This window comes from Seriola aureovittata, chromosome 4, assembly GCF_021018895.1.
Source record: "Seriola aureovittata isolate HTS-2021-v1 ecotype China chromosome 4, ASM2101889v1, whole genome shotgun sequence".
Lineage (NCBI taxonomy): Eukaryota > Metazoa > Chordata > Actinopteri > Carangiformes > Carangidae > Seriola > Seriola aureovittata.
This window is the reverse complement of record NC_079367.1, coordinates 16011803-16038863: the sequence shown is the minus strand read 5'-3', so window position 1 is coordinate 16038863 and position 27061 is coordinate 16011803. Positions and strand designations below refer to the sequence as shown.

At 40.6% G+C, this 27061-nt stretch overlaps 1 protein-coding gene across 6 annotated transcripts in view; it reads left to right on the top strand.

Annotated features, from left to right (window-relative positions):
- Positions 1-27061, top strand: part of arhgef12a (Rho guanine nucleotide exchange factor (GEF) 12a) — a 36111-nt gene that overhangs the window by 7738 nt on the left and 1312 nt on the right. For 5 of the 6 annotated variants that reach the window (XM_056374167.1, XM_056374166.1, XM_056374164.1 and 2 more), the window contains exons 3-41: positions 6802-6822; positions 7605-7696; positions 9897-9962; positions 12879-12977; positions 14270-14319; positions 14543-14600; positions 14703-14875; positions 15168-15245; positions 15607-15726; positions 16203-16310; positions 16617-16751; positions 16938-17039; positions 17215-17325; positions 17421-17519; positions 17830-17872; positions 18122-18227; positions 18422-18559; positions 18675-18707; positions 19300-19414; positions 19509-19614; positions 19709-19912; positions 19998-20136; positions 20226-20258; positions 20398-20549; positions 20810-20956; positions 21226-21311; positions 22094-22219; positions 22525-22639; positions 24158-24258; positions 24483-24560; positions 24737-24812; positions 24937-25104; positions 25297-25384; positions 25476-25553; positions 25647-25741; positions 25885-26076; positions 26195-26431; positions 26608-26837; positions 26955-27030. In XM_056374167.1, the coding sequence (XP_056230142.1) occupies positions 6802-6822; positions 7605-7696; positions 9897-9962; positions 12879-12977; positions 14270-14319; positions 14543-14600; positions 14703-14875; positions 15168-15245; positions 15607-15726; positions 16203-16310; positions 16617-16751; positions 16938-17039; positions 17215-17325; positions 17421-17519; positions 17830-17872; positions 18122-18227; positions 18422-18559; positions 18675-18707; positions 19300-19414; positions 19509-19614; positions 19709-19912; positions 19998-20136; positions 20226-20258; positions 20398-20549; positions 20810-20956; positions 21226-21311; positions 22094-22219; positions 22525-22639; positions 24158-24258; positions 24483-24560; positions 24737-24812; positions 24937-25104; positions 25297-25384; positions 25476-25553; positions 25647-25741; positions 25885-26076; positions 26195-26431; positions 26608-26837; positions 26955-27030 (4274 nt within the window). The remainder of the gene's footprint in view (positions 1-6801; positions 6823-7604; positions 7697-9896; positions 9963-12878; positions 12978-14269; positions 14320-14542; positions 14601-14702; positions 14876-15167; positions 15246-15606; positions 15727-16202; positions 16311-16616; positions 16752-16937; positions 17040-17214; positions 17326-17420; positions 17520-17829; positions 17873-18121; positions 18228-18421; positions 18560-18674; positions 18708-19299; positions 19415-19508; positions 19615-19708; positions 19913-19997; positions 20137-20225; positions 20259-20397; positions 20550-20809; positions 20957-21225; positions 21312-22093; positions 22220-22524; positions 22640-24157; positions 24259-24482; positions 24561-24736; positions 24813-24936; positions 25105-25296; positions 25385-25475; positions 25554-25646; positions 25742-25884; positions 26077-26194; positions 26432-26607; positions 26838-26954; positions 27031-27061) is intronic. The other variant, XM_056374168.1, reaches the window with a different exon arrangement.

Below are 27061 nucleotides of genomic sequence, written 5' to 3'. Positions count from 1 at the left end.
AAAACCAACCTGAACTAAAAAGGAAATCCTTGCATTAGGAAGACTTCAGAGATTTTCTCTGCTCAGATAAGTTACTCATTGATTTAAAAAAAAAAAAAAGAAAAAAAGAAGTTCTTTGGTTTTGTGGCCGGGCTCACGACCAGCAGCAGTGTGGACAGTGTAGCATGTTGAACCACCTTCTTTGCTCTCACAGTGCCAGAGGACAGCAGACAGCATAGCGTGAAGAAATGTCTATCCCCGGCCCTCATGTCAGGAATCCTGATGAGGTTTATTGGGGCAGAAAGGGCACCGTTTTCCCCCTGAGGCTGTAGCTTGAGCTCCACAGCTATTGCTCTTGTCTCTGTAACACACCACACCTCTCTCTCTCTCTCTCTCTCTCTCTCTTTTTCTCTCTCTCCCTCTCTCTCTCTCTCTCTGTCTGTCTGTCTGTCTCATACACTCACTTAACGCTCTCTTTCTTTAAAACCATATCTCACAATGCCCTATGCTACTTGGATACACGGCTTAAGTCACATGTTGAGGGTGACATTGGTGTATTTGTTGTTAGACTACACTGTAATACAGAAGGTGGTTTATGGAAGGAGTATCATTGCATGGGTGTAGACTGCTTCTTTCTCAGTGGCAGGGAGTGGAAAGCAATGACGTCATGCTGGCTCTGTGTTTGTGAGTGCACCCACATTGTGTGACTCAGGTATATGGATTAGATAACAAGCAGTGTGTGTGTGTATTATTTCCCATTGGCTGGCTCCAGGCATGAATCAGGCTGTTGAAGAGACTGTATCACTACTCCATTGAGATAGAATCACAGACCAGTTTTAAACAGGTGGCATGAATGGCTGGCTGGCTGAAAAGGTGACTGCCAGTTCCATAGGGTACTTGGCAGGCCAGTGGCATGAGTCAGCGCAAAACCCAGCTGAGGACATTTGTGCCGTCACCACAGAGTTACTCTCCAACACTGCCAAGGTTTCCAGTGTAATCTAACATCTAAAGATGTGCTGCAGTGTGCAAGGTTATGTTGTATTTCACCCTCTGGAATGGAACACACCTCAGTCTGATCTCTGCAGCCTGCAGGCAACTCCCAAAACTGTCCAATCCTCAGACTAGGCCCCACCTCTCCCAGCCCCAACAACACCTGTGCTGTGCCTTTGGTTGGAGTCTCAAGATAACTGCAGTAACTCTGTGAAGTCTTGTGGAGCTTTCACACACAGGGATACAAACTAGTTGGCAGTGCCTGGCCTATCATGAATCTGTATCTGTGTTATGTTGAGCATGTAATTTGCATACTCTGCTCTCCACCAGACACACCAACAATGTTGTCTCTGTTTCCACATGTAGTTCTGTTCTTTAATTTATCGGTAAATCATTAAAGACATATCATAGAAAATTAGGAAGCCAGAGGCTGTGACCATCAGCTTTTCCTCCATTTTGTTTTAAATTCCCTGGCATAGTGGAGAGGAGCAATAAATAACTCTACTGCTTCTATTTCCCCTGCAATCAAGATGATCAAGTTTGTGTGAAAGCCAGAGCCTGGTTGTCACTCGCACTGCGTCAGAGGACATTTGCATAAAGTTGAGACTGTCCCAACTTTCCCTGTAGTGTAGCTGGGTTCTTTTTGAGTCTGTTGAGCGCAGTTGGGAATAGCAGCCATTGCTGCCCCAGCTTCTTGAATTCGTATGTGTGACCAGACTGGTATCCTCATTTTTAGTTTGACGTGTCTGTTTTTGTGTGTGCTCTTTTAGAATATCTAATTAGTTGGCTATAGTTCAACTCTGAGTTAAACTTGAGTCTAAATGTGCTTAGATTGTTTCTAAGAGGAACTGAGAATAACCTGAAGGGCTTCCCCTGAATCTTGCATGAGTTGGTCTAGTTCCTTATTGTTCACTGTTTTCTTTCCTCTTCAGTTTGGGAAACCCTTTCACAGAAATGGCTGTGTGTCAGAGTCTTGCTCCCTCAGGGCTGCTCGTCCCTCCCTCTCTCACTACTTTTTCTCTCTTCACGGTCTGGTCTGGTCCTGGCCTCTCTTGCTGCCACTGTTGCTGCAGTTGGCCCAGCTCTGCCACAGTTTTCCATCAAAACACCAAACCTCAATGGAGCATTCAAGCCCAGGCCCGCTCCACTGCTGCCCCTCCCTCCCATCCCACCCTGTTCTGACTCTGCCTTCTCTCTCCCTTTCTCACTCCCTGCACATTTAATGGCTCCGTCCAGGAAGAGGTCCTAGCTCAGACTTGAAGACTTTTACAGTGAGATCCTGAAGAACTGAATGAAGAAAACTGATTCTTGAATGCTGTCTGTATGTTGTAGAAACACTGTTTTTGTTTTATTATTTTGTTTTCAGCATTTCTCCATATCATATTTAGTCAAGTAGAACATCTGCAGAAAGATTTACATGGTCCAAGTTAATATTTTTTGTTTGTTTATGTTTTTTATAATAATTTTTTGAAAACCAAGAAAACATTTTTGAACCGCTGCAGCAGAGCAAAGCTTCTATAGGCTGCTTATTGTTCTTACTTGACTCACATATTTATTTAAGCCTATAAATACTATTTTACAGAGTAAAATCAACGATCTAATAATATGCTTGCGGAAGTTATATTGCAGCATCACTACTCTTCACATTTTATGTCACAGTTTAAGTGTGTACTTTCTAGAGCTGCAACTAATGATTAATTTCATAATTGATTAATCTGTTGAACATTCCCTGAGTCAATCAATGCTTGTTTTGGCCGATCAACAGCACAAAACCCCAAAATATTATGCTTCTTTTATAGAAGAATAAGAAAGTCAGAAAACATTAACAATTGAGAAGCAGGTACTAAAGATTTTTGGGGATTTAAAAATGAACAAACAATTAATATATTATCACAATAGTTGCTGATTACCTTTCTGTCAATCAGCTAATTGATTGACTGATTGTTTCAACTCTAGTACCTTCTCAGTTATCATACAAGTCGTGTATTTGTTCTTACAACAGAGTGTGTAGTAGTGTGTTAAAAGTATCATTAGGAAATACAGTAGAACAATAAACTACTGTTGTCTACTAGACAAAGGATTCACTGCTGATGTGAAACCATTGTGATAGTTCACCAGAGATTTACTGTGAAGTTATTTGAGCTGTGACTGTGTGCCAGCGATACATTTTATGGAAATTCAATAGAAATGTTGCACTCAAGGCCCTTTAATATGACCAGTCAACCTTGCAGTGACTGGAGTCTGTAACAATCAAGATACAGGGCTACTGCAGCAAACATGTCCTCTCAGAATTTGCTTAGTCACAACTATGATTCCATTTCCCAGTGGCAAATACAACTGAATACATACAGAGGCACCTCACTAGCTCTGTGAGTATTTTACCCACAATCGAGCCTGTGAAGGTATTTAGCTGCACAAATAACTAAGACAATTACTCATTTTTGAACAGTCAATCTTGGGCTAGTGTTAAGAATGCATATTGTCCTTAGCATGCAAGTGTAACTAAGAACTGATACCTCAGTATGAGGCAAGCATGCTGCTATTACATGTTATCCTACAACAAATGAAATTAACATTTGCACATTAATGCATGTCATTGTTTTCAAGACAAAAATTTGTAATTCGTATAATTATTTTCAAAATATTACATATGTTATTAACCATATCTCAATCTCAAGTAATATTTTGGAAGTTCACATAAAGTACTGTTGCACGGTTGAACAAAATTTATATTTAAGTCAATTGGGGAAATCCACACAAAGTTTAGGCAATAAACCCATAAACCTGAGCACCAGTCACTATGACCACAGTTGATGAACTAGAATAAATAAAATGTTTGGGTTTTTTTTGTTTGTTCTTTTTTCTTTTTTTTTTTTAGTTTTTTCAGTTTCTTGACATTTGGGCGGCATTTTCAGGACCTTTACTTGAGTCTGTTGAGTCATTTCATTCCTTTTGACATTAACATGTTTGTGTGTTATTTTAATTTGCTACAACAGATTACAGAGAAGATTACTTTTGTATTTCAGCACTCTATCAAACCTTTATATTGAAAGCAGTCATTAAAAAGTGCAACCCCCCTCTCACCCTTATCCACTGCATTGTTTACGCTCTATAAATTTTAGCATAGCAAGTGTCTGCCAATCTTACATTTACCGTGTATATAGTCTTTCCAATCTCTGTGGTTTCCATGAAATTCAATAGTGCAGAACAGTGCATCGCAAGGTAAACAGGGAAATGCAACTGATGTGATAACTGTGTTCTATTCTCTCTGAATTACCAGCATGAGTTAACATGTCAACTTTGATCAGGCTGGTGTAAGTGTGTATTCATAAGCCCTTTTTGCACATGTTATGGAGAAGAAAGCAAAAAAGAATGGGAATTCATGAGGCTACTAAGCCTTTCAGTTTATCTGTCTCGCCGCTATGTAAAATCAGGCCTGATGATTTTTCATTGTGAGCGGCTTTGCTAACATAGAGGCTATGTTCTGGAGAGTCAAGTTAGCACTTATTTTGTGGTATTTGTCAGTGCCTTAAAATAGATTTGATCTACCTCATTTGTCAATTCCTCATTTTCAGCACTGACACTTGCTTCCTGAATGAAAGTAACTGCCTGTCTCGATTCAAAATAGCTGTTATCATTGCATACAGTAGTTCTGAGGAGGCATTCAGTCTGATTGGTTATAGAAAGCACAACAGAGCATAAGGTTTGCCAATTGAGACAAATTGCCTTATCAGTCCAGGTACTTGTATTTGTATGGAAAATGATTTCTTCATCCTAGCTTGCCACTCTTTGTTTCACGATTACCTCTTTTTAGCGAAACTGGCATAGACATTCAGGCTTTTCACTTTTTTATGTCTTTTACAGTGTTCAGCATTTTTTCCTTGGGTTTCAGTCTCTTGCTGCCTCTTAAACAGCTCATTCACCACTACTTAGGCCTTCTCGTCCTCTCTGTCCTCTTGTTTCTGTCCATGGCAGCAATCTTTCTCTATCACCTCCTTTGGCCCTCTCCTTAGCCCTTAAATCTGTCTTAGGCAGGTCATTTCAAGTTAGGTGTTTTGTATATGGACACTACTAAGACTTTGTATAGAGGTACAGCATGATTCATAAGTCTAGTTCAGCCTTTGACATTATAGACAGCCTGATGCATCATCCAGCCCCTAAGAACTTGGTTTGACTGTCATGTTTTCATTTGTTCCTGTATGATCTACCAAGAACAACATCTGTCTACTCAGTTTTGCCATCCCTGAGCTTGTGCATACGCATGTCCCACTTCAGCGTGTGTTTATGTGCTGACTTTTCCGTCTCTCCAATTCAGAGGTTTCATAGGGAGTGGGCTACTTAAAGCTAGTTTTTTCTGCTGGAGGCTCTGGAACTTATTACAGTCTGAGGCATTTTCATAAACGGGCCATTCAGCTGCCCCTGCACGGGTCTGAATGGGACACACTGTCGCCAGGAGAAAGGGAGTTAATGTGGGCTAGTTAGTCGTGAGACCTCCCAATTACGAGAGACTGGTGTTCTGAAATATGTAGTTATTCGTACTAGTGTTCTGCTTCAGTTATCGGTTCCTATTGTGTAGTTTACGTTTCTACAATTTACAAATAATCAACCATGTAGGTAAATTTAGCAAATTAACTGATGTGGGCGTTACAATAAAGTTTGAAAATGGATTAACTTTTATGGGATTATTTCCTGGCTGACACTATCAGTCTCTTCTATGTTTTCCACCTCATCACAATAAAAATAAAATGGTCTAAATTTAGGCTTTATGGTAACTATGTAACAATATAACTTTGAACCCAGTGGAAGTGGTTTTTCATACTGCATAAAGAAGACTGGCAAAACATGGCTCCCTCTGACTGTAGAAAAATGAGCTATGCTGACTGTGCAGACCCCACCAGGAATAATGTAGAGCTGAGGGGCCACCCAGATAATTGGCACAAACTTCATGAGTGTTCAGGAGATTTTCCATTCAGTGGAAAGTGCATTACAAATAAAATATATGATTAATATTACCCTTTAAATTGCTATGGAATTTATTCTCTTAGAGTCTCTAAATGACTTAGAGAGAGTCTAGAACCTAAATGGGAATTTTGCCCATTTTAAAGTGTAGTTTATGCCTTTATTCATCCTTCACAAAACACGAGTTAAAATTGGCTCTTGAATAAGAATCACCAGTTCCAGCCCGGTCAGGTTTTGTGGGCAGGTTACTCCTACAGATGCTAATGTGTGCTCTTTTCACTTCAATGCAGCGTCAAAGTGAAGAGAAAGACTTTTAGTCTTAAATGTTTACTCTCAGCTACCTTTGAGAATTAACAGTGTAGTATCTTCTTAAATCTAAAATCTTTATTCATGATGCATATGCCAAACAGCAAGTCAATACACAAATCTCTAACTTCCTGGAAAACACTGCCTTTTCCAATATGGTGCGGACAGTATCCCCTAAATTATGTCATCACTACATCGGTCTGTGGCAGTAATCGGTCTCAGGGCAGGCTGCCCTCGAAGGAAACAGGCCATGGATGTGATTACGATATGATTATTACAGTAAAGTCGTGATGTCTGTGAGGAACTAAATCACTGCTGACACGCAGCTGAGATCTGAGGACATTTGACCTGGAAAAGGCTTTAATCTGCAGCTGAAGAACTCTGGTATTTGATCAGGATTATCATGTTTACCACTATGTGGGTCTCAGGAGAAACTGTCAGCTTGGCATTTTGTTTTTCACCCTCCATACATGCATAAGCAGCTCAGCTTTTGTTTCCCTTATTACACTAGTCGTCTGTCAGTTAATTCCTGTGTGATACTGATGGTCATTCTGTTTTATCCTACAGGTTTCCCAAGAAAGCAAACAGGTAAGAATCTCTTATTTTCTCATATTTTATTGCAGAGACATGCATGCTTATGGGTAGGTAATCTTGTGGGAACACACATGTGCACGCCAGTGGTTTACATACACACAGCTTCCCCAGATGAGGGAAATGAGGCAGGTTTTTACTAGGTCTGGTGTGCTGCAACACAGAAGTCTTCAGAGTTTGGACCAAACATACCCCCCACCCCCACCCCCCTCACTCATGTACACACACACACATACGCACACACAGTGACGGACAAAGGGGTCCCTCTTCTAAGGGCGGCCCATCACTGCCTTTCACTGTGAACAGAACAGTGGCCTTTCACAGTTGGGGCTGGTATAGGCAGAGGCAGCAATACATAGCCTCCCGAGGTTCAAGCTGGAGTCTGGCCTTGCGGCACCTCCTCTGAGGAGCGTCCTTTCTCTGGCCTTGCTCTCTGGGCACTCAGTAGAGCGGCTCCACATCCTCTCTGGCTGTCATATTATACAGTAGACACACTCAGCGTGATTCATACACTAGGAGGTCTCCCGGCCACACTATTCTCAATGCTGAAGTGAACAATTGTTGGTTCTGTGTGTCGCTGTAATTCCTCCTGAACCTTCACTTGCGTGCAGCTTGTATACAGGATGGTAGTACAGCAAGACGCATGCATCACAATGACTTTGCAAAGAATGTTATGTATAAAAGACTACAGTGTTATATGTGACAGCACAGGACAAATGCCAGCATTTTGCTAGTTTGTGGCGGCATTACCTTTTTCTCATGGGTGTTCCTCCTTCTAGAACCAGCAGCATTCTCAGTAAAGACCATCCCCCGGACAAGAAACCCAAAAGTGACAAAACCTCACTTCCCTCCAATGAATTTGACCCTACAGGTAACTTCCCACTTTCATTTTCAGGCTCATACTTGTTCTGTTTTTCTTATTCACTCTGTCCCTTTTTTTCTCTGTCACATACTGTCGTTTTTCCATCCTGTCCCTCAATCTCTGTATGCATCATTTTACCTGACTGCCTCATAGGTTTCTGTCAGTCCCTCTCTCACCCACTTATTTCTCACTATCACTAACACACACACACACACACACACACACACACACACACACACACACATACACACAAACAGTCTTATAAAACAAGTATGTTCATGATGGTTTGGATGAGGCATGCTGGGATGGTGAAAGGTGGTGTGTGTATTCTATGCTTTGTGTTGTATATTCATTTTTGCTTGTGTGGTCTGGTCTGAGATAATTGTTTGGGAGTCTTAACAACTTATTTTTACTTATTTTTCTTGTTTTATCTAAGTTTTTTAATTGCTTCAGCTCAAGGACATTGTCATACTGTATGTCTTTATTGTCTGAGTCATAGCTAGGTTATTCTGCAACAGTTTATGTTTACATGTTGCAGGTTTTAAGCTGATAAGCACTGAAACGTTTGATTACAGGTCCTCAAAATCTGCAGCTGCATGTTTAATGTCCACATGGTTCTTGTAGTTTTACATAAATCAGTTCACCCTGGGTTTTGTCTGCTCAAAGTGGTTGGGTGGTCTCAATGCATACTTGAATGGCGCAAAAAGCCACTAAGCCTGTTATGCACTTCAGTTTGCAAGTTTATTGCAGGGTACAACTGTTAAGCTTCAGAAACAAACTAGTTTGATATGATGACACTCCTTGTTGTATTTGTCAGCAATGAAGACAGTATGATTTGAGATATGAAGGCTGTATTCATAACAAAACAGAAAATCCTCTGCACCACATGTTGGCTTATCTCTGTATGATGCAACAGAGCATAGGGAAGATGTGTTCTCTCAGTGGTTACACAAGACATGCACTGTCTGTGTATAGCACCACACTAAAACCCTTTTCCACATATTTCTCTATTGGTTTTTCACTTATGTTTGGAATGATGTTGTGATTTAGTGCACAACAGCCACAGAGAAGCAAAGGAGGCCTTTATCCCATTCAAACCTATATCTGTCAGTCCTTGTAAGGTTATTATTTCTGGACATGTTTCATATTTGAATTTATGACCTATGACCTTTTGCATGCCTGCATGATGTTAATCAATATTTCTGTTTGTCTCTTTTACTTATCTGCAAGTTGCATGCATCTTTTCCCAGATTTTCTCCTGTTTGCACCTTTTCTGTCATAATTTCAAAGTGCTCTGGGTTTATTAGGGGTGGGCAGGAGTGGTCAGATACTCTGGAAATGGATGTTAAAACTGACATCTGGGATTCATATGTTTCTAAAAGAGTGGATTATCTGCAGTAATGAACTCATTTATTACCTCCAGATGCTTAAGAAATACTGGACATTTGTCAAAATTATTTAGGCTACTTATTTTGATTATCGGACTAAGAACGGTTCCTCCTCTGTAACTTTGTTTTGGATTTATTTTTAGCATCATATCCTTCATCCCAACTTGTAAAACTACCCTGGGGTGGACAGACGCACATGAAATTGCATTGAGTATACCTGCAGTTGCACCAGCTACATATTCACCATTGAGTATACCACAGCCCTAATATGAAGACTTAGTTTCAGTGTCTGTTTAGGTATGGCCGTTGTAGTATTTGCACAATATTTTATAATAATGTAATATTGTGTAGAAAGTCACCACGTGATCCTGTGCATTTATAGGCTTCTTCATTTTCTGGTATATGTTTTATTATTTTACTCTAAACTTTTCTTTAACAACTTCAGATCATGATTTTAATGCAGGATACAAAATTTTGGAAAAGGGGCCCCTGACATTAAAGTCACAGTAACTTAGTGGAGTGACATCTATAGGAGTTGAGGTATTCTAAAACCAACCTAACATAAACTAAGCAAGTTCATTTTTAGTGACTGCACTCCTGCCTATCCCAACCATTATGTTTTATTAAACTACCTATTTGTTCATTTAATTTTTCTTCTCCCATGATTGTTTCTCCTTCATGATTTTCTCTTTCCTGTTTTGTGTTTCTTTTCCTTGTGTTGGTTCTTGTTTTGTTTGTGCGTGCGTGCGCGTGTGTGTATGTGTGTTTGTTTGCTGCTGTGCTGTCTGCGCTGTGGTCTGCGTGGTGGGGGCTGTGAGCAGAAGCTCTGGTGGTGCAGAAGAGTGGCAGCAGCAGTGTGCTAGCAGAGGGGAAGCCTGAGTCCTGTGGTAAGATGCTCCAACTGGAATGGCTGGTGTGACAGCTGCATCTATACATGCTTCAGACCCTGGTGTGAAATTGCCACTCAGTGTTTGTTTTAAACAGAGTGACAGCAAAAGAGTTCTGTTTATTTTTAATTATTATAATATTAGGCTGCATGGTCAGAGGTCTGATTTGCATGCCTCTCTGAGTTGGCTGCTGACCAGTGCCAAGAGATCATCACATGGGATACATCAACATATGATTGATATGCACAGCACAAAGGTGTCAAATCTCATCAGTGCATAGTGCATAGCGCTTGTGTAGACCTATGGCAAGGTTTGGCATCATCATTCTCCAGACAGGATGACAGTGGTTCAAGCCAGTGCAAAGCATACGCTCCCATGATTTTATATGACTTTTCTTTTTCTAATCACCTGATGTTTTTGTTTGAGTAGTTGTTTTTGATCAGTACAGCTGGCTCAATGAGGACAGGTTTACTGAGATATTCGGCTTTTAAAAATCTCAAAAGTAAAAAGAACTATTCTTTTTTTCTTTCTTTTTTTTTGCCAAAATATGGTTTAAATACACTGATTCCATCCTAATCCATGGATGTTATAGTAACTGAAAAATTATCACTATTGGAATCCATTGTTTAAGACCTTAGCAGATGCATTCAGTACTACTTAAAAGATTTTGGATTACCAGGATACAGTTGCTCTGTTTAGTTTTAACTGTAATCCCACACTTGAGTCACATCCAAATATTTATGTATATTTTCAGTTAAGTCATCATTTAAATATGATTTAAAAATTAAGCTCACACAGAATAATACATACACAGGGACTTACTCACTGAACAATGGGTTTAGTGACTTGTTTTCGGAATCCACATGTTAGCAGGGTCATTATGGAGCCTCTTCGCCCCTGTGGTGTGAGAGTGTCATTATAACCTTGTTCAACTACTCTCTCGTGCTTCTTACATCATCTGGGACACTTTTTCACATTTTCAGTGTTGTTGGCCAAAATGGCAGAGGAAGGTCTTCGGACAAATATTGTCAGATAATGTGAGATTTGAGCAGTGAAGTGAAGCAGTGAATTGACAAAACAAATTCTTAAGGCAACTGTCAGAAATGTCAGTTTCTGCCGATGACAGTCCAGACGGTCTAGGACACACTTTATCAAGATAAGTCATTTTCAACAAAGCATATTTGTGTTCTTTCTGTTTGAACCAGTTATCTCTCTTGTGTCTGGTACCAATTAAAAATTGAGGAAATTCACTGATGCAAAGCCATTATTACATTTGAAGTTCTGAATACTCAAACTTTTATATTTAAGAACAGTAGTCTGACTTTTGCGTGTGGTATTTTAATGACTTGGGTTTCTTCTTTTTGTGATTGTTGGGCTAAACGTACTCTGTCAGTATTAAAGGTCAGTTTATTCTCTAGTGTACATTTCCTTGTGTGCAGCAAAGGGTGCTGATTACGGATCAGTTGAAACTCTGAATAATACATTAGCTTAGATGGATTAACCTGATCAGTGATCATGTCAATACTCCCACTCCTCGTGGTTTATAAATATCAGCCAAAGATCTCTAAAATACTGTTAAGTGTAGGAAAAGGCAAAAGATCAACATCTAGAGGCAAATTCACACCAGCCCTTTAACCCATATGGCTTCATCTGTTTTCTTGACACCCCTGCCCTCTCCCCCTTTCCCTTCCCCCTGCTCCCTTAGCTCTACCTAACCCCCTCTCTACTCCCTTCCCCCCAGCCTGGGGCTTTTGGCCCTCCTAACTGCTCTCTGTGTATTAGCTCCTGTTCCTTCCACTCTCCAACCCCCCACCCCACCACTGTCCATATCGATCGACTCACCTCTGGTTAATGCTGCACTGATCAGGAAATCTCGGACACAATATTAAAACAGTTCAAGGGTCACCTCACTCAGTCTGGGTCTCTTGTGTCAAATGTTTTCAGATAGCTTGCTAATATTGGAAAATCTACTCACTTCTTCTGTTTAATGACATAAGACAACATTTTTTTTCTGCTTAAGCAGTTTGCATTCTTTACATTGTGTTTCCTTTTGTGTGTATTGTCTTGTCAGTCTAGTCAGTGTCGGCCAGACATTAGATAAGCTCTAATCTCTACTTGCCACGCTAATGAAACACCGCATAAAGAACCTGAAAAGTAACGTTCCTCCTTCTGACCTCCTTCTGACCTCGGACCATTAATATTATGTCAAAAATACAAAAAATCTCCCTCAAAACTTTTACTTCCTTTAATGTTTTCTGGCCAACAGTATAAGAACCTTTCTTTACATGCCTCCTGTTATCCTGACAACAGTGTCTAGACTATTGGAGATGAGTTATCTGCTGATATGTTAAGGATAGATTCACATTTTTTCAAGTGTGTCTCAATACAATACTCACATGGCCAAATGTACACTCAAAGCATTATAGGTCATTCCTCTTGTACATACTTTTTTTTTTAAAGCAACTTCAGTGTAATTAATGGGGGACAACATGTCTTCATGGTTAGATGGACCAAGAATTCTTTTTATGTACATACAGGCGTATGAGTGTTGTTTTAAGATAAACTTAAAAAAAAATTGAGCCTATCCTTTAAATGAGGGATCGGTTCCCTCATTCTTTTGTGAAACCCAGTTTTTGTGCAGCCCATACCTTGACTCACTCAAAGAATTAAAGGAATGTTCATTTTGTGCTTAAATGTGATTATTCTCACTCAGTTCAGTTATCAGTTATTTCAGATCATACTTTGATGTTGACTACAAGGGTGAGGTTTAATTAGTTGTTAGTACTTATTTTTAAGTCTGTAGTTGATGCATGTAATTAACTGAGTCAAGTAAATTTTACTTTGTGGCTTTATTGACTCCCTGGTCCTTCTGAAGACACTGTTATGTTTTTTCTGTCCTGTCTGTCTCACTTGCAGGTCTGGTCCAGCGATGTGTAATCATCCAGAAAGATGAAAATGGCTTTGGGCTCACTGTCAGTGGTGACAACCCAGTGTTTGTGCAGCTTGTCAAAGAAGGTAAGGCGGGGCCTCAAACTTAAAAGGAAGAAGAAAAAGATGTAACGCCAATGACTACTTTTGGTCCAAGCCATTGTAATAGAGTTGTGGGCTCCTTTTTCATTCACTGGTATCAAACTTTCATGGTAGTTTGCTCTGAACTCACAGATCTGATGGGGTAATTGAAACTCAGCAACCACCACTGTGGCACTTACTTAGAGTAGAGAAGCCATTTACTGTATATTTCCTCCTCAGTAGTTTCACCATAGCTGCAGCTTCTGCTTTATCATGTTGTCTTTAAAAGAGGGGACTTTGACAGGATTCTTCCATGGTCCCAAGCAGTCTCTCACTGTCAGAGAGGATGATGTGCGCTGTTATCAGGCCACAGAAAACATTACACTGTCTGTACAGTAGTGGAAAGAGACAGAAAAGGAAGGAACTGATCCAGGACTTTTGTTGCACTGTCATCACTGCTTGGCAGTATTAAGCTATCCCTGTATGACTCTCCATTTGTGCTTTTGTTACTGACTCAACACAAAGAGCAATCTATTTAGTTTCATCTAAATAATTTATACAACTTATTTTTCATTGCATTGTAAACTGAGTAGCAAACAAAATGTATATTGTGTCTTGCTGTAGCTTTTCCCATTCATATTTATGTTAAGGTTTAACACAAGCAAGATGAAGTCTCACTAAGTCCTTGTCTGTCAGCCCACCATGACAAAACTTAATGTTATGGTTGCTGCAAAACAGATCAAATCCAAATATCTAATCAGATATAGAAAGATCATTTAGCCACAAGTTACCAATCATGCCTGTCCTTCTACTTTTTTTAGACTGACTGATCAGATTATGTCCTTAGTTCAGTTACACTGATTGAAATTTCCACACTGGTACAAAACTGAAGACCCAAAATGCATGTCATAAGTAGTGTATTCGTAAAGCTGTATTTGGTTTACAAAATACTTCAGCTGTATGCTGCTGACTAAAGAGTCAGACCTGGATCTCATAATAACCTGTCTCATGCCTAAATCCCTTTGTTTGGGGTGGAGCTGTGAAACAGGTCTTTCTCGTAATATAACCACTGTTATGGTCTTTCAAAATAGCACTCAAATAGTCACTTTGCAACATCTGGTCTGTGAAGGCTATATCGTGTGTTCATTGTGCAGAAATATCAACAATTGCACAATGAAGCTGCATGTTTTGTATTTTCCCTTCGATTTTGCCTCTATTCACTTCATTCTTCCATTTGTTTTATATCTTTCCTCTCTTCATCTGTTGCGTTAATGCTCCTTCTCTTCTGTGTTTGCCAGATGGGGCTGCTATGCGGGCAGGTGTTCAGACAGGAGACAGGATCATCAAGGTATTGCGTTCATCTGGCTCCATGTCTTTTAAACTGCTAACGTCACTGTTTTGTAGTCCAAGGTCGATGTAGAGGCTGTAGGCTGCCACCTTCTGGTCAATCACTGTATCTGCTCTTTGCACCGAATGTGAGAATGACATGAGATGCCAAACTGTAAATCTGTGTCTAGAATGGGAGATGTCCATCTTTTAATTCTCATTATAGTACCATTGTTGTTTTCCAGGTTAACGGGACGCTTGTTACACATTCTAATCACATTGAAGTGGTGAAGCTAATCAAATGTAGGTTCCTCTGTCTGTCTTTAAGAGAAAATACACATTTTGAGAATAAATCTGGGTCTAAATAAAGTAAAACTGACACATCCCTTTGTTTTTCTTTTCTAGCGGGCTCCTATGTGGCCCTCACAGTCTTGGGGCGCCCTCCAGGGCTTGCCCAGATCCCTTTGTCTGAAGCAGAGTCTGAAATGTTGGGCGTTAGCATTTCCTCTCCAAACTCTCCAGCAGCAGAACGCCCCTACAGTCCTCAGGACCGCCTCTCCTCCACCCAACCACCATGGGTACTAAATGACATCAGTTACTTCCGTGGCCCTCTTTCTATTTATTTCCTCCACATATGTGCCTTCTCTGTCCTTGTCTTCCTCTTCCATCTATATATGGTTTTATTTTTGTGATGGCTTCTGTGTATCTCTGTATCTCATCCTAACTTATAGATTTTCTGTATGCTTAAATATTTGTTAAATCTGCATCTGGGTTATGTAGAACTAATATTTGCTTCAATGCTTCTCATCTGTAGTCTTATTCACAGTTCCTCCATTTGCTTTTCAACTTCCCTTTTCTTGTTTCCCACAGGATGAGAATAGCAGTGTCTGCAACCAAAAGGTTGATATCTTGCAAAAGATGCTCTCAAAAGAGCAGCAGGAGCTGCAGGTTAGCATAACAATCACTGTCACTTACTGTCGTTTCTCTATTGTAACATTCCTGTCTTTGGTTGGAAATAACTAGTTGATGTGCACACTTTATTCCACAGCTATGTATATATAAACCCTGTTACGTCAGGTTTTGTTATTTTCTGTATTGAAAGTGTCATCTGTCTTTAAGTAGAACATTGTGTTTGTGCAAGAGACAGATAGTATGAAGACACTGATAAAACTGTTTTTCATGCAATGATCTTCAGACAGTATTTTTTCATAAACCTCCAAATGCTTTGTATACACTAGTAGTATTTTACTTGCCTGATTGTATACTGGTCCTGATTCCTTGTTTTGATTTCAACCCTCTTGCTGTCTAGGCCATGAAGGAGGAGTACAGTAAGAACCCCTCCCCCAAACTACTGAAAGACATCCAGGAAGCTAAAAAACACATTCCTCAGCTGCAGGGTCAGCTCTTCAAGGCCACTGGGGCAACACAGGTAAAGCAAATAACCCCTCTTTAACTAAATAGCTTGTAAATTTAGCCCACAGAAAAGGGCGCCTAGGAACACTGATCTACCACCAACATCCAAGCAGTCAGTGTATGATTTTGTGTAGAGCATTTAGGGATGGTTCTAGACAAACATTAATCCTAATCTTATCAAAGGATTTGGCTGTCTCTGTGGGAAGCCACTCTTTTGTGTCTGTGTGACAGCTTATTTTATACCCATCGCTCACTGAGCCTTATGTTATGTGCATCAACATATTAGTCTGCTCTCTGAATTTTAAAAGAATGATATATGTTATGAGATTACCCTGCCAAAAATACTGATTAATTCATATATGTATTAATTATTCCCATTTTAGCCTGTTGGCTTGCTGTTAGCCATTGTCTATTGTAAAACATGTTTCATTCTGATGTGTTATAAGGTTGTTCATAATTAGTAACAAATGTTATGTTTATAAAAATCCTTAGGAGGCTGTTCCAGGTGGTGATGCAGATGATGGTAGCATGTTTGAGACAGAGCACACTCTCACCTCTAAGGGAGACAACAGTACAGACCTGTCCTGGAGCAGCACTCCTGTAAGTGGTCACCAGAACAACACAATTTAAATCTCCCCCTGAACTTGATATTAAACTTTAATTCCAAGAATAGGCAAGTTGTAAGACAGTAGATTCCTAGCATAGTGCTAAATTTATTGAGTCCGATTTAATTAGCCCTGCTTAACTTCGGCTGCTTCAGGTTTAGACAACACCGGTGCTAGAACTATTGGTCTATGCATTAATTCTGCATTCATATTATTGTTGGTCATGTATAAGAATCAGAAATATTTCTTGTTGAATTGAGACTGATTGAGAACATAATGTTTTGTTCCATCCCACCTCCAGATTTCTCACAGATTTGGGCCTGGATCTCCAGACAGTATGTGTCCAAGAGAGTCATCCTGCCCCAGCCCAAAGAGCACACCCAGGAACAGCTTCAACTCCTGCCACTCCCCAGAGGCAGAGGACGCCACTGACCTGGTAGCTATAATCTTTTGGCCTTGTACAAATTCTCCTCAAAAAAATTTTTTTACTTACTCACTCCCTTGCTGGTGTAAGGAGATGTTTTTGACAAAAACTTAAAGTGCTTCTCTGTCAGTGCAAGTATACTGAGCTCGTATTTATGAGAAACACTCATTTCACAATATATGACTGTCTTGTCCCCAGGACTCCCTGTCCCCTACCACAGTCAGCAGTCCCTCTTCTTCTCGCCTCATATCGCAAATCATTGGAGCTGAGGATGACTATTTTGATTCAGACCAGGAACAGGTATTTTACCGCAGGGCAATGTTGACATCTATGCATTTTATAATATCACTAAACACAGTGACAGACAAAGGCCTGGCTCTCTTTAGTAACCAAACTTATCTCTGTTGTGACAGTTAAAGAAAGATTTTTTTTTTCTTTTTTGAGATTAAAAATTGTTGTACTGAATGTGTTTCAGACAAATGGCCAGTGTAACAACTTCAACAGCATTGAGCAGCTCAAGTCTCGCCCTGCCCACCTCTCAGCCTTCCTTCATCATGTCATCTCTCAGTTTGACCCTGCTCCTGTGGTAAGACCCATTTCCTTCCAACCTTGTTAAACCCTTTTACATATTAATTTCCTGGCCGACTCTACAGATCTTGACTCCTAATTTTGTGTCCTCAGCTGTGCTACCTCTATGCTGACCTCTACAAGCAGACCAACTCCAAAGAGACCAGACGGGTGTTCATGGACCTCCACACCTTCTTCATTGACCGAGGAGCAGTAAGTACAATTTTTGTTGCCTGGAGTGAAATATGTAGAGCACAGCAGGCCTCAATATTTGGTGTTGTTATTGTCGTTATATCCCGCACAACAACTCAAACACCAATGATGAGATTTTTGACAAGGTATGGAATGAGCCACATGACCAAAAAGCATTTTTACAATTACCACAGAATTGTTACATTTACAAGCAAGAATAAGCTGATACATGTATTACTGAAACTGTTTAGCTGGACTTTAATATATTCACAAATTACTTTTTTGTTCCAATTTGTTGTCAAAGTGTAAAACTGTTTAATTTTTCTTACAGAATTTGAAAGTTGCTGTTCCTGAATCCATCTCTGCTGATCTTGGTAAGTATTTCACGCTGTGATTTTGCTTCATATGGTTTTCGGCACAGTGTCATTTTGAGTAGGTGATTTTTTGTTTGTTCACTCATCCTTATTATACAGTTCCTATAAGTTGATCACTTTCTTAGTTATGCATTCCTACTAATCAATGGTTTGGAAATTCTTGCTTAGTCTTAAATATTATGCACATCCCTTGATACTTGGTGTACAGTGTATGTGAGTGTGTATGTGTGTGTGTGCATGTATTTCCAGACCGGCGAAGGACAGAACTGATTCCAGAGGAAATAAACAGACAACATGTTCAAACACTGCAGGATTCTCTGCTCCCTGACATTCAGAAGAACCTTGAGGATTTCAGGTAAACTTGTCAATGCTGAATTTTTAGTTCCTGTGGTGTGGGAGGTTCAGATTAATTACAGAACTCTAGCATTTGGTTAATTCTCACATCAAACAAATAAAGAAATGCAAGTAAAAAGTATCCCGCTCAGTACGGTGCCTTGTGTTTAGCCATTTTTTGCTGAGCCATTATGGACCTTATGTTGGTACATGTAGGCAGAAGCGCAGTATGGGCCTGACAGTGGCTGAAGTAGAATTGGCGAAACTGGACCAAGAGCGAGTCAGAGACCGTATCGCTCTTGAGCGAGAGCGCTCGTATGCTGAAAACATCATCACCAAGATAGAGGATATCCTGTAAGTAGCACATGCACACACAGTCACATAACACACACGCCACACATACAGATATGTACAGATACTCTCAGTTTCATGTTTGTAACCATTACAACACTTCTCTCTGTATTTATAGGTTAACGACACAGACCACAGAGGAAGAGAAATGGTAAGCAATCTTATGTTGTGGAGCACTTGGTTGATTGATATGAAGAGCATCTCTCAAAGTGTGCGGAAGAGAAGAATAAGGCTGCAAGGGCTCTTATGGCCCCTCGAACCATCTGTGTGTTCATCTAATTTACAGTTAGAAATGTGTTTCACGATATTCGAAAAGAATTGACTTTGTGGCTCTTTTAAATTATGAAATTATTATTTATGCCAAATCAATAGTATCTTTCAGTCTTTATAGTATGTTCTTTGTCTATTTCCACCAAGAGCACATAACAATATATTGGTGTTATCCAAGCTCCATTCCACATCCCCCACAGTTTACAAATGAAGCACTTGGGCAGTCTCTTAAAGGAAACATGTAATTTATGCAGTATGTTTATATTTAATAATTCAAAGTGTGACTGATTGATACAGTCTAGTTTGGAAAAACCATATGGTCGCAGCACAGCCCAGATGGTTTGTGTAGAAATTGTATGAGAACGACTGGTATGACATATGGTACAAGTCACAATATGGACACTTATTCTATTCAAATTTCAGCACTCTGTTGTTTTGTTTGTTATAATTCAGAAACGTTTGTTGTCATTTAGCACTACAATGCAGTATGTCATCTATACATACATGAAGCACCTTGGTGTGAGGGTCAAGGAACCTCGCAGTCTGGAGTCCAAACGGGTCCGGATCAACTTTCTCCCCAAGATCAAGGTACTTTATATCCATCTCTGCACTGTGGGCCTTCTTTCTTTCTCTTTATTACCTGCTTGACACATTGTCTTCTCTTGTTTTTAATGAAATACAGAAAAGCATCAAGACAGAAAAAGAAGGAGAGGAAAAGGTGAAGAAACCCAGATTTCCCAGTATCCTTGGACCTCAGCGTCGGCCCAGCCGCATTGAAGCAGGACCAGGTGAGTTGGGACTCTTAGATGAACCAAAATAATGAATCTACTTCTAAAGCTTTTTTTTTTTTTTTTAAATTTTGACACTCTTCTCTATATTCAGTGGGTAAAGCCTTGGATGGTCGCCCCCGGCCTCAGAAACAATTGTCTCAGCCTACACTTGGGGCAAGTGAGCACATGGAACCTGGGCGTCTAAGAGGCAGCCAATCGAGCGAGGGCTCTGAACTCACACACTCCATGTCTGTCAACAGCTCATCCCCTAACAGCGCCACCTATAGCTCAGACACTAGCCGGGATGCTGATACGGGTGAGCTACTGCCTGAATTAAACACAGCAGTAGAAGAATAGAGACACAGAAAGTGGTGGCCTCTAACTGGTTACATGTCTTCCAGGTGGGACTCTGACCTCAGGCCCCTCCAGGCTGAGTGACGGCCTTCAGTCCGACCCTCTGGATGGGTTGTCGTACCCTGCTTCGCACTTTGACCTTTACAGCCTGGACCAACTGCAAGAGGATGACAGAGAAAGCGACAGGTGCATTTACATTCATATTTGCAGCGACACATTTGCTTCCTTACATACACTTATTTTTAACACAGATTTTTCTGTTAATATTTTTGTAGAGCCCATGAGGGAACACCAAAGGCCATAAGAAGGTAAGGATACATGATCATTTAGACTTTTCCAAATTAAATCCATCTGAGGAAAAAAAAGAAGAAGTGGTGTAGTAGTAGCGATGTGCAGTGGAGAATTTTTATTAGCCAGATTAAAAGCTAACTTTCTGTCTTGCCCTAGGCTTGAGGGACTTGGTGCTGCTGATGTCCAGAGTGAGGACGACCAGGGAACTGACTCTGAGCATGACCCCCCAAACTGGCAGCAGCTGGTGGGGCGAGAAGTCCTGGCGGTTCTCCGGCCACATGAAATTAAGAGACAGGAAGTCATCAATGGTCAGAACATGACATTGTTAAATTAATTTAATTAAATTCAAGTTTCATTTCTATTTCTCAAAGAATATGTGAGGTTCCCCCTTCACATGCTTTAAAGTACTGTTCTGATGTAGAATATACTGAGTAGGGGGGAGGAGGGGGATATATGCTTCAAAGCATTGGCTGGGATCCAACAATCCAAGTCGCTGTCAAACCTATATCATGTTGAGCTGCGCAAATGATCTCTCATCTTGAATTACCATCTTGCATTGTGTCTGCAGAATTGTTTTACACAGAGCGTGCACATGTGCGGATGCTGAGAGTTTTGGACCACGTTTTCTACCAGAAACTCTCCAAAGAGGCCATCCTGCCTCCTGCTGACATCAAGAACATCTTCACCAACCTGGAGGAGATTCTGCAGCTGCATGGTACACATACACACCAACATACACATGCTGAAATTATTATCTGTAAGACTGCTCTTGAACATTGAAGAACATTGGGAAAAAAACCCTCAAAAGTGAGGGATTGAAAGATAGAATAATGTTTAAAGTAAAAACAGAATGACAACACACAGAATGTAAAATGTGCATATATGTATATATAGCAGCCTCATATTTTCATGATGTATTCTATACACTCACGAACACAGGCACACACACTGACTGTCCATTGGTGCCTCTCCTTTGAATTTCAGTTTCAATACTGGAGCAAATGGCAGCTATTCGGAAAAGAAATGAGTCTTCAGTAATTGATCAGATAGGAGACGACTTGCTCTCTTGGGTGAGTACAATTCTCAGGCTGAAATTGTATTTCCTCTTTCAAACATTTTCTTATATTGAATAAATTTCAAGACGACTGATGTGGTCGGAAAAAAACGTATTGTGCACAAAGAAATTGAACTGTTGCCTGAAATTGCTTTATAGCAGAAAAAAAATGTCGATGTTGGCGTGTGATTGCACTCCTCAGCCTCACATCTGTTTATTTTGATATGTTATATGAACAAGAAAATGGTAACGTACAGTTTTTATGTGATAGAGAAAGGGTTATTGGCATTTTTTTCACACTCAATTTTAAATCATTAACTCCTACACCAAAACTCTAAACGACAAAACCTTAAACATGGCACAGAAGAAAATTCTGCCGTCCTCAGTTACAACAACATTATCACAGTTAAAGCAAGCGAGTGAAATACAAGCCAGTTCCTCAGTAAATGGTCATGTCAGACAATGCCCCAGATTTGGCTGACATCTCCGCATCTCGCTATCATGTGATACATTAGATGTGAGGTAGCTACATATCAGCTGGCAGCCTTGTCTAAAATGTCTCTACGGGGGATAAGTAGGGTAAACGGTCCCCTGAGGGTCTGAGCATTGATCTAGTCTGCGTTTAAACTTAAGCTGTCTCCGCTATGAGGACTTAAGCCTGGCCCCCTTCTGGGAGTTACTGCTCATTGTAGTGGCTAAATACTAAGCATTTCCAAGGCAACTACCCCTGACCCAGATGGACCAAGTGATTGATGTCTCTCCCTCTGCTTCGTCCTGTCTTGGGTTGGGTGGTTACAGTTCAGTGGTGGAGAGGAGGAGAAGATCAAGCAGGCGGTGGGGACGTTCTGCAGTAACCAGCCTTTTGCTCTGGAGATCATCAAGACCAAACAGAAGAAAGACTCAAGGTTCACTTCGTTCATCCAGGTACTGACATTATGCACACATATTGCAGAAAATTGTTATTCAACAGAGCTAACCATTTAGTGAAAATTAATTTAATCTTTCAATTGTCTAGTTAGCCATTGTATTGAATGAAAAGCTCAGAATGCTTCATACAGAAGAGCTATAATAGCGATATGTAGATCTGTCTCACTCAAAGAATTCAACCGAAATGTCACTCTCATTAAAAAGCAATGCTACATTTAGTGTTGCTCATTCACTATCTTTACTTGTCAAATTATACATTTTAGTGGCTGTGGAAGTGTAACTGAATTTTGATTGCTTTGCAGGAGGCAGAGAGTAACAGACTGTGTCGCCGACTGCAGCTTAAAGACATCATTCCTGTAGAGATGCTGCGGCTCACCAAGTACCCTCTGCTACTAGACAACATCGCCAAGTACACAGGTGCTGTAGTGTTGCCTTTCGAATCATCACAGTTGGCAGCGGTTTGTTCATGTTGCAATCACAGGGTTGTTAAATAATGTCGTTAAATGCAAATTTTAGTCCACATATTAACCGTGTATGTGGTCTCAAATGAAATAATGATTCGGGATAAGATGATTGAATAAAACTAAAATACAGCAGAGAGATATTAATCATGTTGAATAGTAGTAAAACATGGTTTGCATTATCTTATTGCAGATATATCGGTGTATATGTTGGCTGAACAAGATATTGCATTACAAATATCCCAAACTGGGTTTGAGGTAGTATAGAAATTGTGTCACCATTACATAGTGTTTTCACCAGAGAGCACTAATATGTTCTAGTAATATGCACTAGTATGTATTTTTTTTTATCTGTAAAATGTCCTGCACAGTATGTATCCTGGCCTCTAAAGGGTCTGTATCAAGATTGTTGTTTATGTTTTAAAAAAAAAAAAAAAAAAAAGAGGCACAAAGAACAGATTTTTTTTAACATTGGCTATACTGTGGTCACACACGAAGCCTTAATAACATCAACAGGCCTCTAGGCACGGCCAGAAAACGGATTTGTGCATTCATAAGAAACACTTTCAGTTCATACTGGTACTAAAATCGATCCCTCTTCTGCAGTCTTACTCAGACACTTCAAAGTCTGCCACAACTACTTAGTCAATCACTGGAGAGAAATGTGATCTGCTTTTAAAAAGGACCGTTTCAAACCACTATTATACTTACTGTCCTCACCTTTGCAGACACTTTTAGATACTCATGGCCTGTCTAGTGACTAGTTGTTCTGTAAGGTTGTATAACATATCCGGTCTGATGGGTATCATTTTCTTCGTGACAAGAAATTCAGTCTTTGTGACTGCACTGCTGCAATACCTCTGCATATGACCTCCTTTCGTAGAGTTCAGTTATTGTCTTCACCCTTTCTCTCCTGTGGTCCTCAAATCAATGAGATCCTTGGAGGCAATTAATTGAATATGAAAATTAATTTTACTCGTGTTGCGAGTAACCATGGAAACACATAACACAGGAATACCTAGTTTGCATTTTATAATCTTAATGTAATACAATACGATTAAAAAAAAATGGAAATCAATTCTTGAGATAGAATAAAAGAGGATAAAAATCATCAACCAAATAAAGTCAAGGCAAGGTTGTGTGTGGCAACATGCCAACTATTAGAGAATTACACAGACAAATGGGGAGATTATCATTTTAATGGTCCTGGAGTGGTAGAGCACATTTTGGGAAATGTCTTACCCATTATTTGGTCCATCATTTCAGTCTTGGCTGTGGTTCGAGTCTCACACGGGGAGAACACTCTAATGATAAAGTATAACCGGCTATTATAGGATCATAATGCCCCCCTGCTTTGTCATAATTTTTGAGAACGATGGTGGGCTAATGGATGGACGAAATATCAATTTGCCGGACAGCCCCCTGCAGAACTAAGGAGGCCTTACTTTTCATTTGATGTCATAATATCTTTTAGACAACACAACGGAGAGGGACAAAGTGAAGCAGGCAGCAGACTGCTGTAGGAAGATCCTAAATCACGTCAACCAGGCTGTGAAGGAATCCGAGGACAAGCAGGTAATGTGTTTTTTTTTTTTTTTTTGTCTCCTTTCCATTTTATGCCACCCCCTAGACATTCCTCTTTCTCCCCTTCAGTCTCATCCTAAATCCTTTCTTCTTTCCTGCTCTGCTAAAATTTATTTTTCCACTACCTTCTTTGCTCCCCAGGCAGTGGCTTCCTTTTAAAGAGCACTTACTTATCCCCTTCCCTCTGTCTGTGTTTCTCTCCATCCTTCCTCTAGAGGTTGGAGGACTATCAAAGAAGATTGGACCTCTCCTCTTTAAAGCAGACAGACAACCCCATGATCCTGGAGCTAAAGGTGAGTTATCTACACGACCCTTTTAGCTTCAGTTGAGGCGTACTCACTTGTTTTATACCCACACATGCTGCTTGAAATATCTGCTGGATAAAAATAGTAGCGCTATGTGGAAATGGCCAATAGCAAGTTCTTATGAGATCTTGTTTTAACTTATTTCCCTGATCCTCATCCATCAGAACCTGGATCTGACCAAGAAAACAATGGTGCACGAAGGACCACTGTCATGGAAAGTGAACAAAGACAAGACTATTGGTTTGTAATCAGTGTTTCAGGGTTTGATTATTGATGAGCAGCTCATACAGTAGAGTATGTGACTCGAGTTGACCACTGCCCATGTTTAGCAGTAAATACAAGTGTCCTCTCTGTCTCCTTTCAGAGTTGTACACACTCCTCCTGGAGGACATCCTGGTTCTGCTACAGAAACAAGATGAGCGTCTGATCCTGAAGTGTCACAGCAAAAACCTGGCAGGCACTGCAGATACCAAACATATCTTCAGCCCAATCATCAAACTCAACACTGTCCTGGTGCGCTCGGTGGCCACAGGTCAGTTAACGTCCAGTCTGTAATGAGAAACAAATGAAACGCATCATCCTTTTCTTGCTTTTTTAAAATTGTGAAAACAACCTGATGAGATGGTATCGGAATAAGGTATCAGGAAATCTGTAGCTCGATGCATGGAGGGAAGAATAATACTGATTAATCTCACCCCTTTCTGTCCACTCTCTCTCCAACCAGACAACAAGTCCTTTTTCGTCCTTTCCATGTCAGACAACGGAGCCCAGATCTATGAGCTGATGGCGCCTACAGTCTCAGATCAGAGAACGTGAGACTAAATACATTTTGATTGATTCTTTTAATTTCTCTTGCTCCACCTGTTAAGTGGGCTAATGACATTTTTTTTTCCCTTGCACAAGGTGGCAGCGTCTAATCACCCAGAGAGCTGATGCCATGAAAGTCAAACCTCACAGCGTCATACCATTACCTCAGACCGAGTACGTCGCTTCATCATCTTTATAATTTGATCAGATCTGTTGGTTCTCTGGGTTTCAGCTTGTTACTAACATAAGATATTGCTTGTGTGCCAGTGGGGAGAGAGACAGTGTGGGGATCATTACAACAGGTGGTTCCAGGCTGAGCAGAGACCCCGACCGTACGTCCACCGGCAGCACCCAGTCCACAGGTAATTGGAGCTACCCAATTCTTCTGTTATTCATGGAAGAAACATGTTCCTCATTATTACTTGAATATTCTATCCTTCTCAACTGTGTGAATAATCCTCCTCAAATTATACCTCCTATGATAACTGTAATTGTACCTCCTTAGATAAAGAGAGCAGTCCAGCCTCTAGAAGTGCGATGCAGAGCTCTCTACCTGGTAATAATCCATTTGAGAAGGAAGAGGAGGAGGAGGAAGGTTTTGTGGACCCAGAGCTTCCTTACCAAGTGGCTGAGGACGGCAGAGAGGGAGACTCATTTAACATATTTCCCTCCCGAGCAGACGAAGCACTGAAAACATGTAAGCATACAGAACAAATATCTCCACACTACATAGGCAGCGGACTAACCAACTGTCTATAGATATTGTATGTGCATTTTTGAGAATCATTAACCCGCACCTCTGACCGGTCTTTCAGTGGCTGCATTAAAGCAGGTGTTGGTGACCCAGTTAATGTCCCAGGAGGCTGCAGAGCAAACCAAACGCTCCACAGGGGCTCGTCTCCTCAGGACCACCTCTTTGCGGACCCCCGTAGACAGCCGCGCGCGGGTGATGGTCCACAACGGCTCAGAGAAGAACAGCTCTCAGACAGAGGACCCGGCTCAGGACCTGGGCTCTGGGGACACAGGCTTCTTTGACACTCCTGAGGATTATGGTAAGCCTGGGCAGTCGACTTTGGACTTTAGGTTTAAACAGATTGTACTTGGAGATAAATGATTATTAAAGTAGTCGCTGTAAGGTTCGATTTGATCTCTGCTCTTTGTCTTTACCTGATCCTGTAGTTTTTTTCCCACAGCGTTAGTATTAAATCATTTCGTTTGATTCTCTCAGCAGGATACTTAGTCCTGGAGGGTTACGGTGGCCCAGGGGAGAGCAGCACAGATGATGACATCTTGGCATCAACAACAGGGAAGCAGCTGAGCACCTCACAAGGCTGTGCCGCCGACTCTGGCATCAATTTGAGGTTTTCTTCAACGTCACAGGCTGGCAGCCTCTCCTCTTTCAGCAGACAGGTCCTATCTCACCTTAGAAACCTTCAGTCCAACCTAAACTATCTGAAGGTATCTAACATTTATTCCCTCTCAGCCCCTTAACACATACATATAATAAGTATGATATATACAATTAGTGATCATTTTTATTGTGTGGTCTGACATTGATTTATTTTTGCCCTGCAGGAGGTTGAGGCCAAGTACAATAATCTAATACGCCAAAGGCCAGAGAGGTCAGCAGCAGACACGGATGGAAACAAAGGTATGTCAATTCAGACTCAGTGTCAACATAT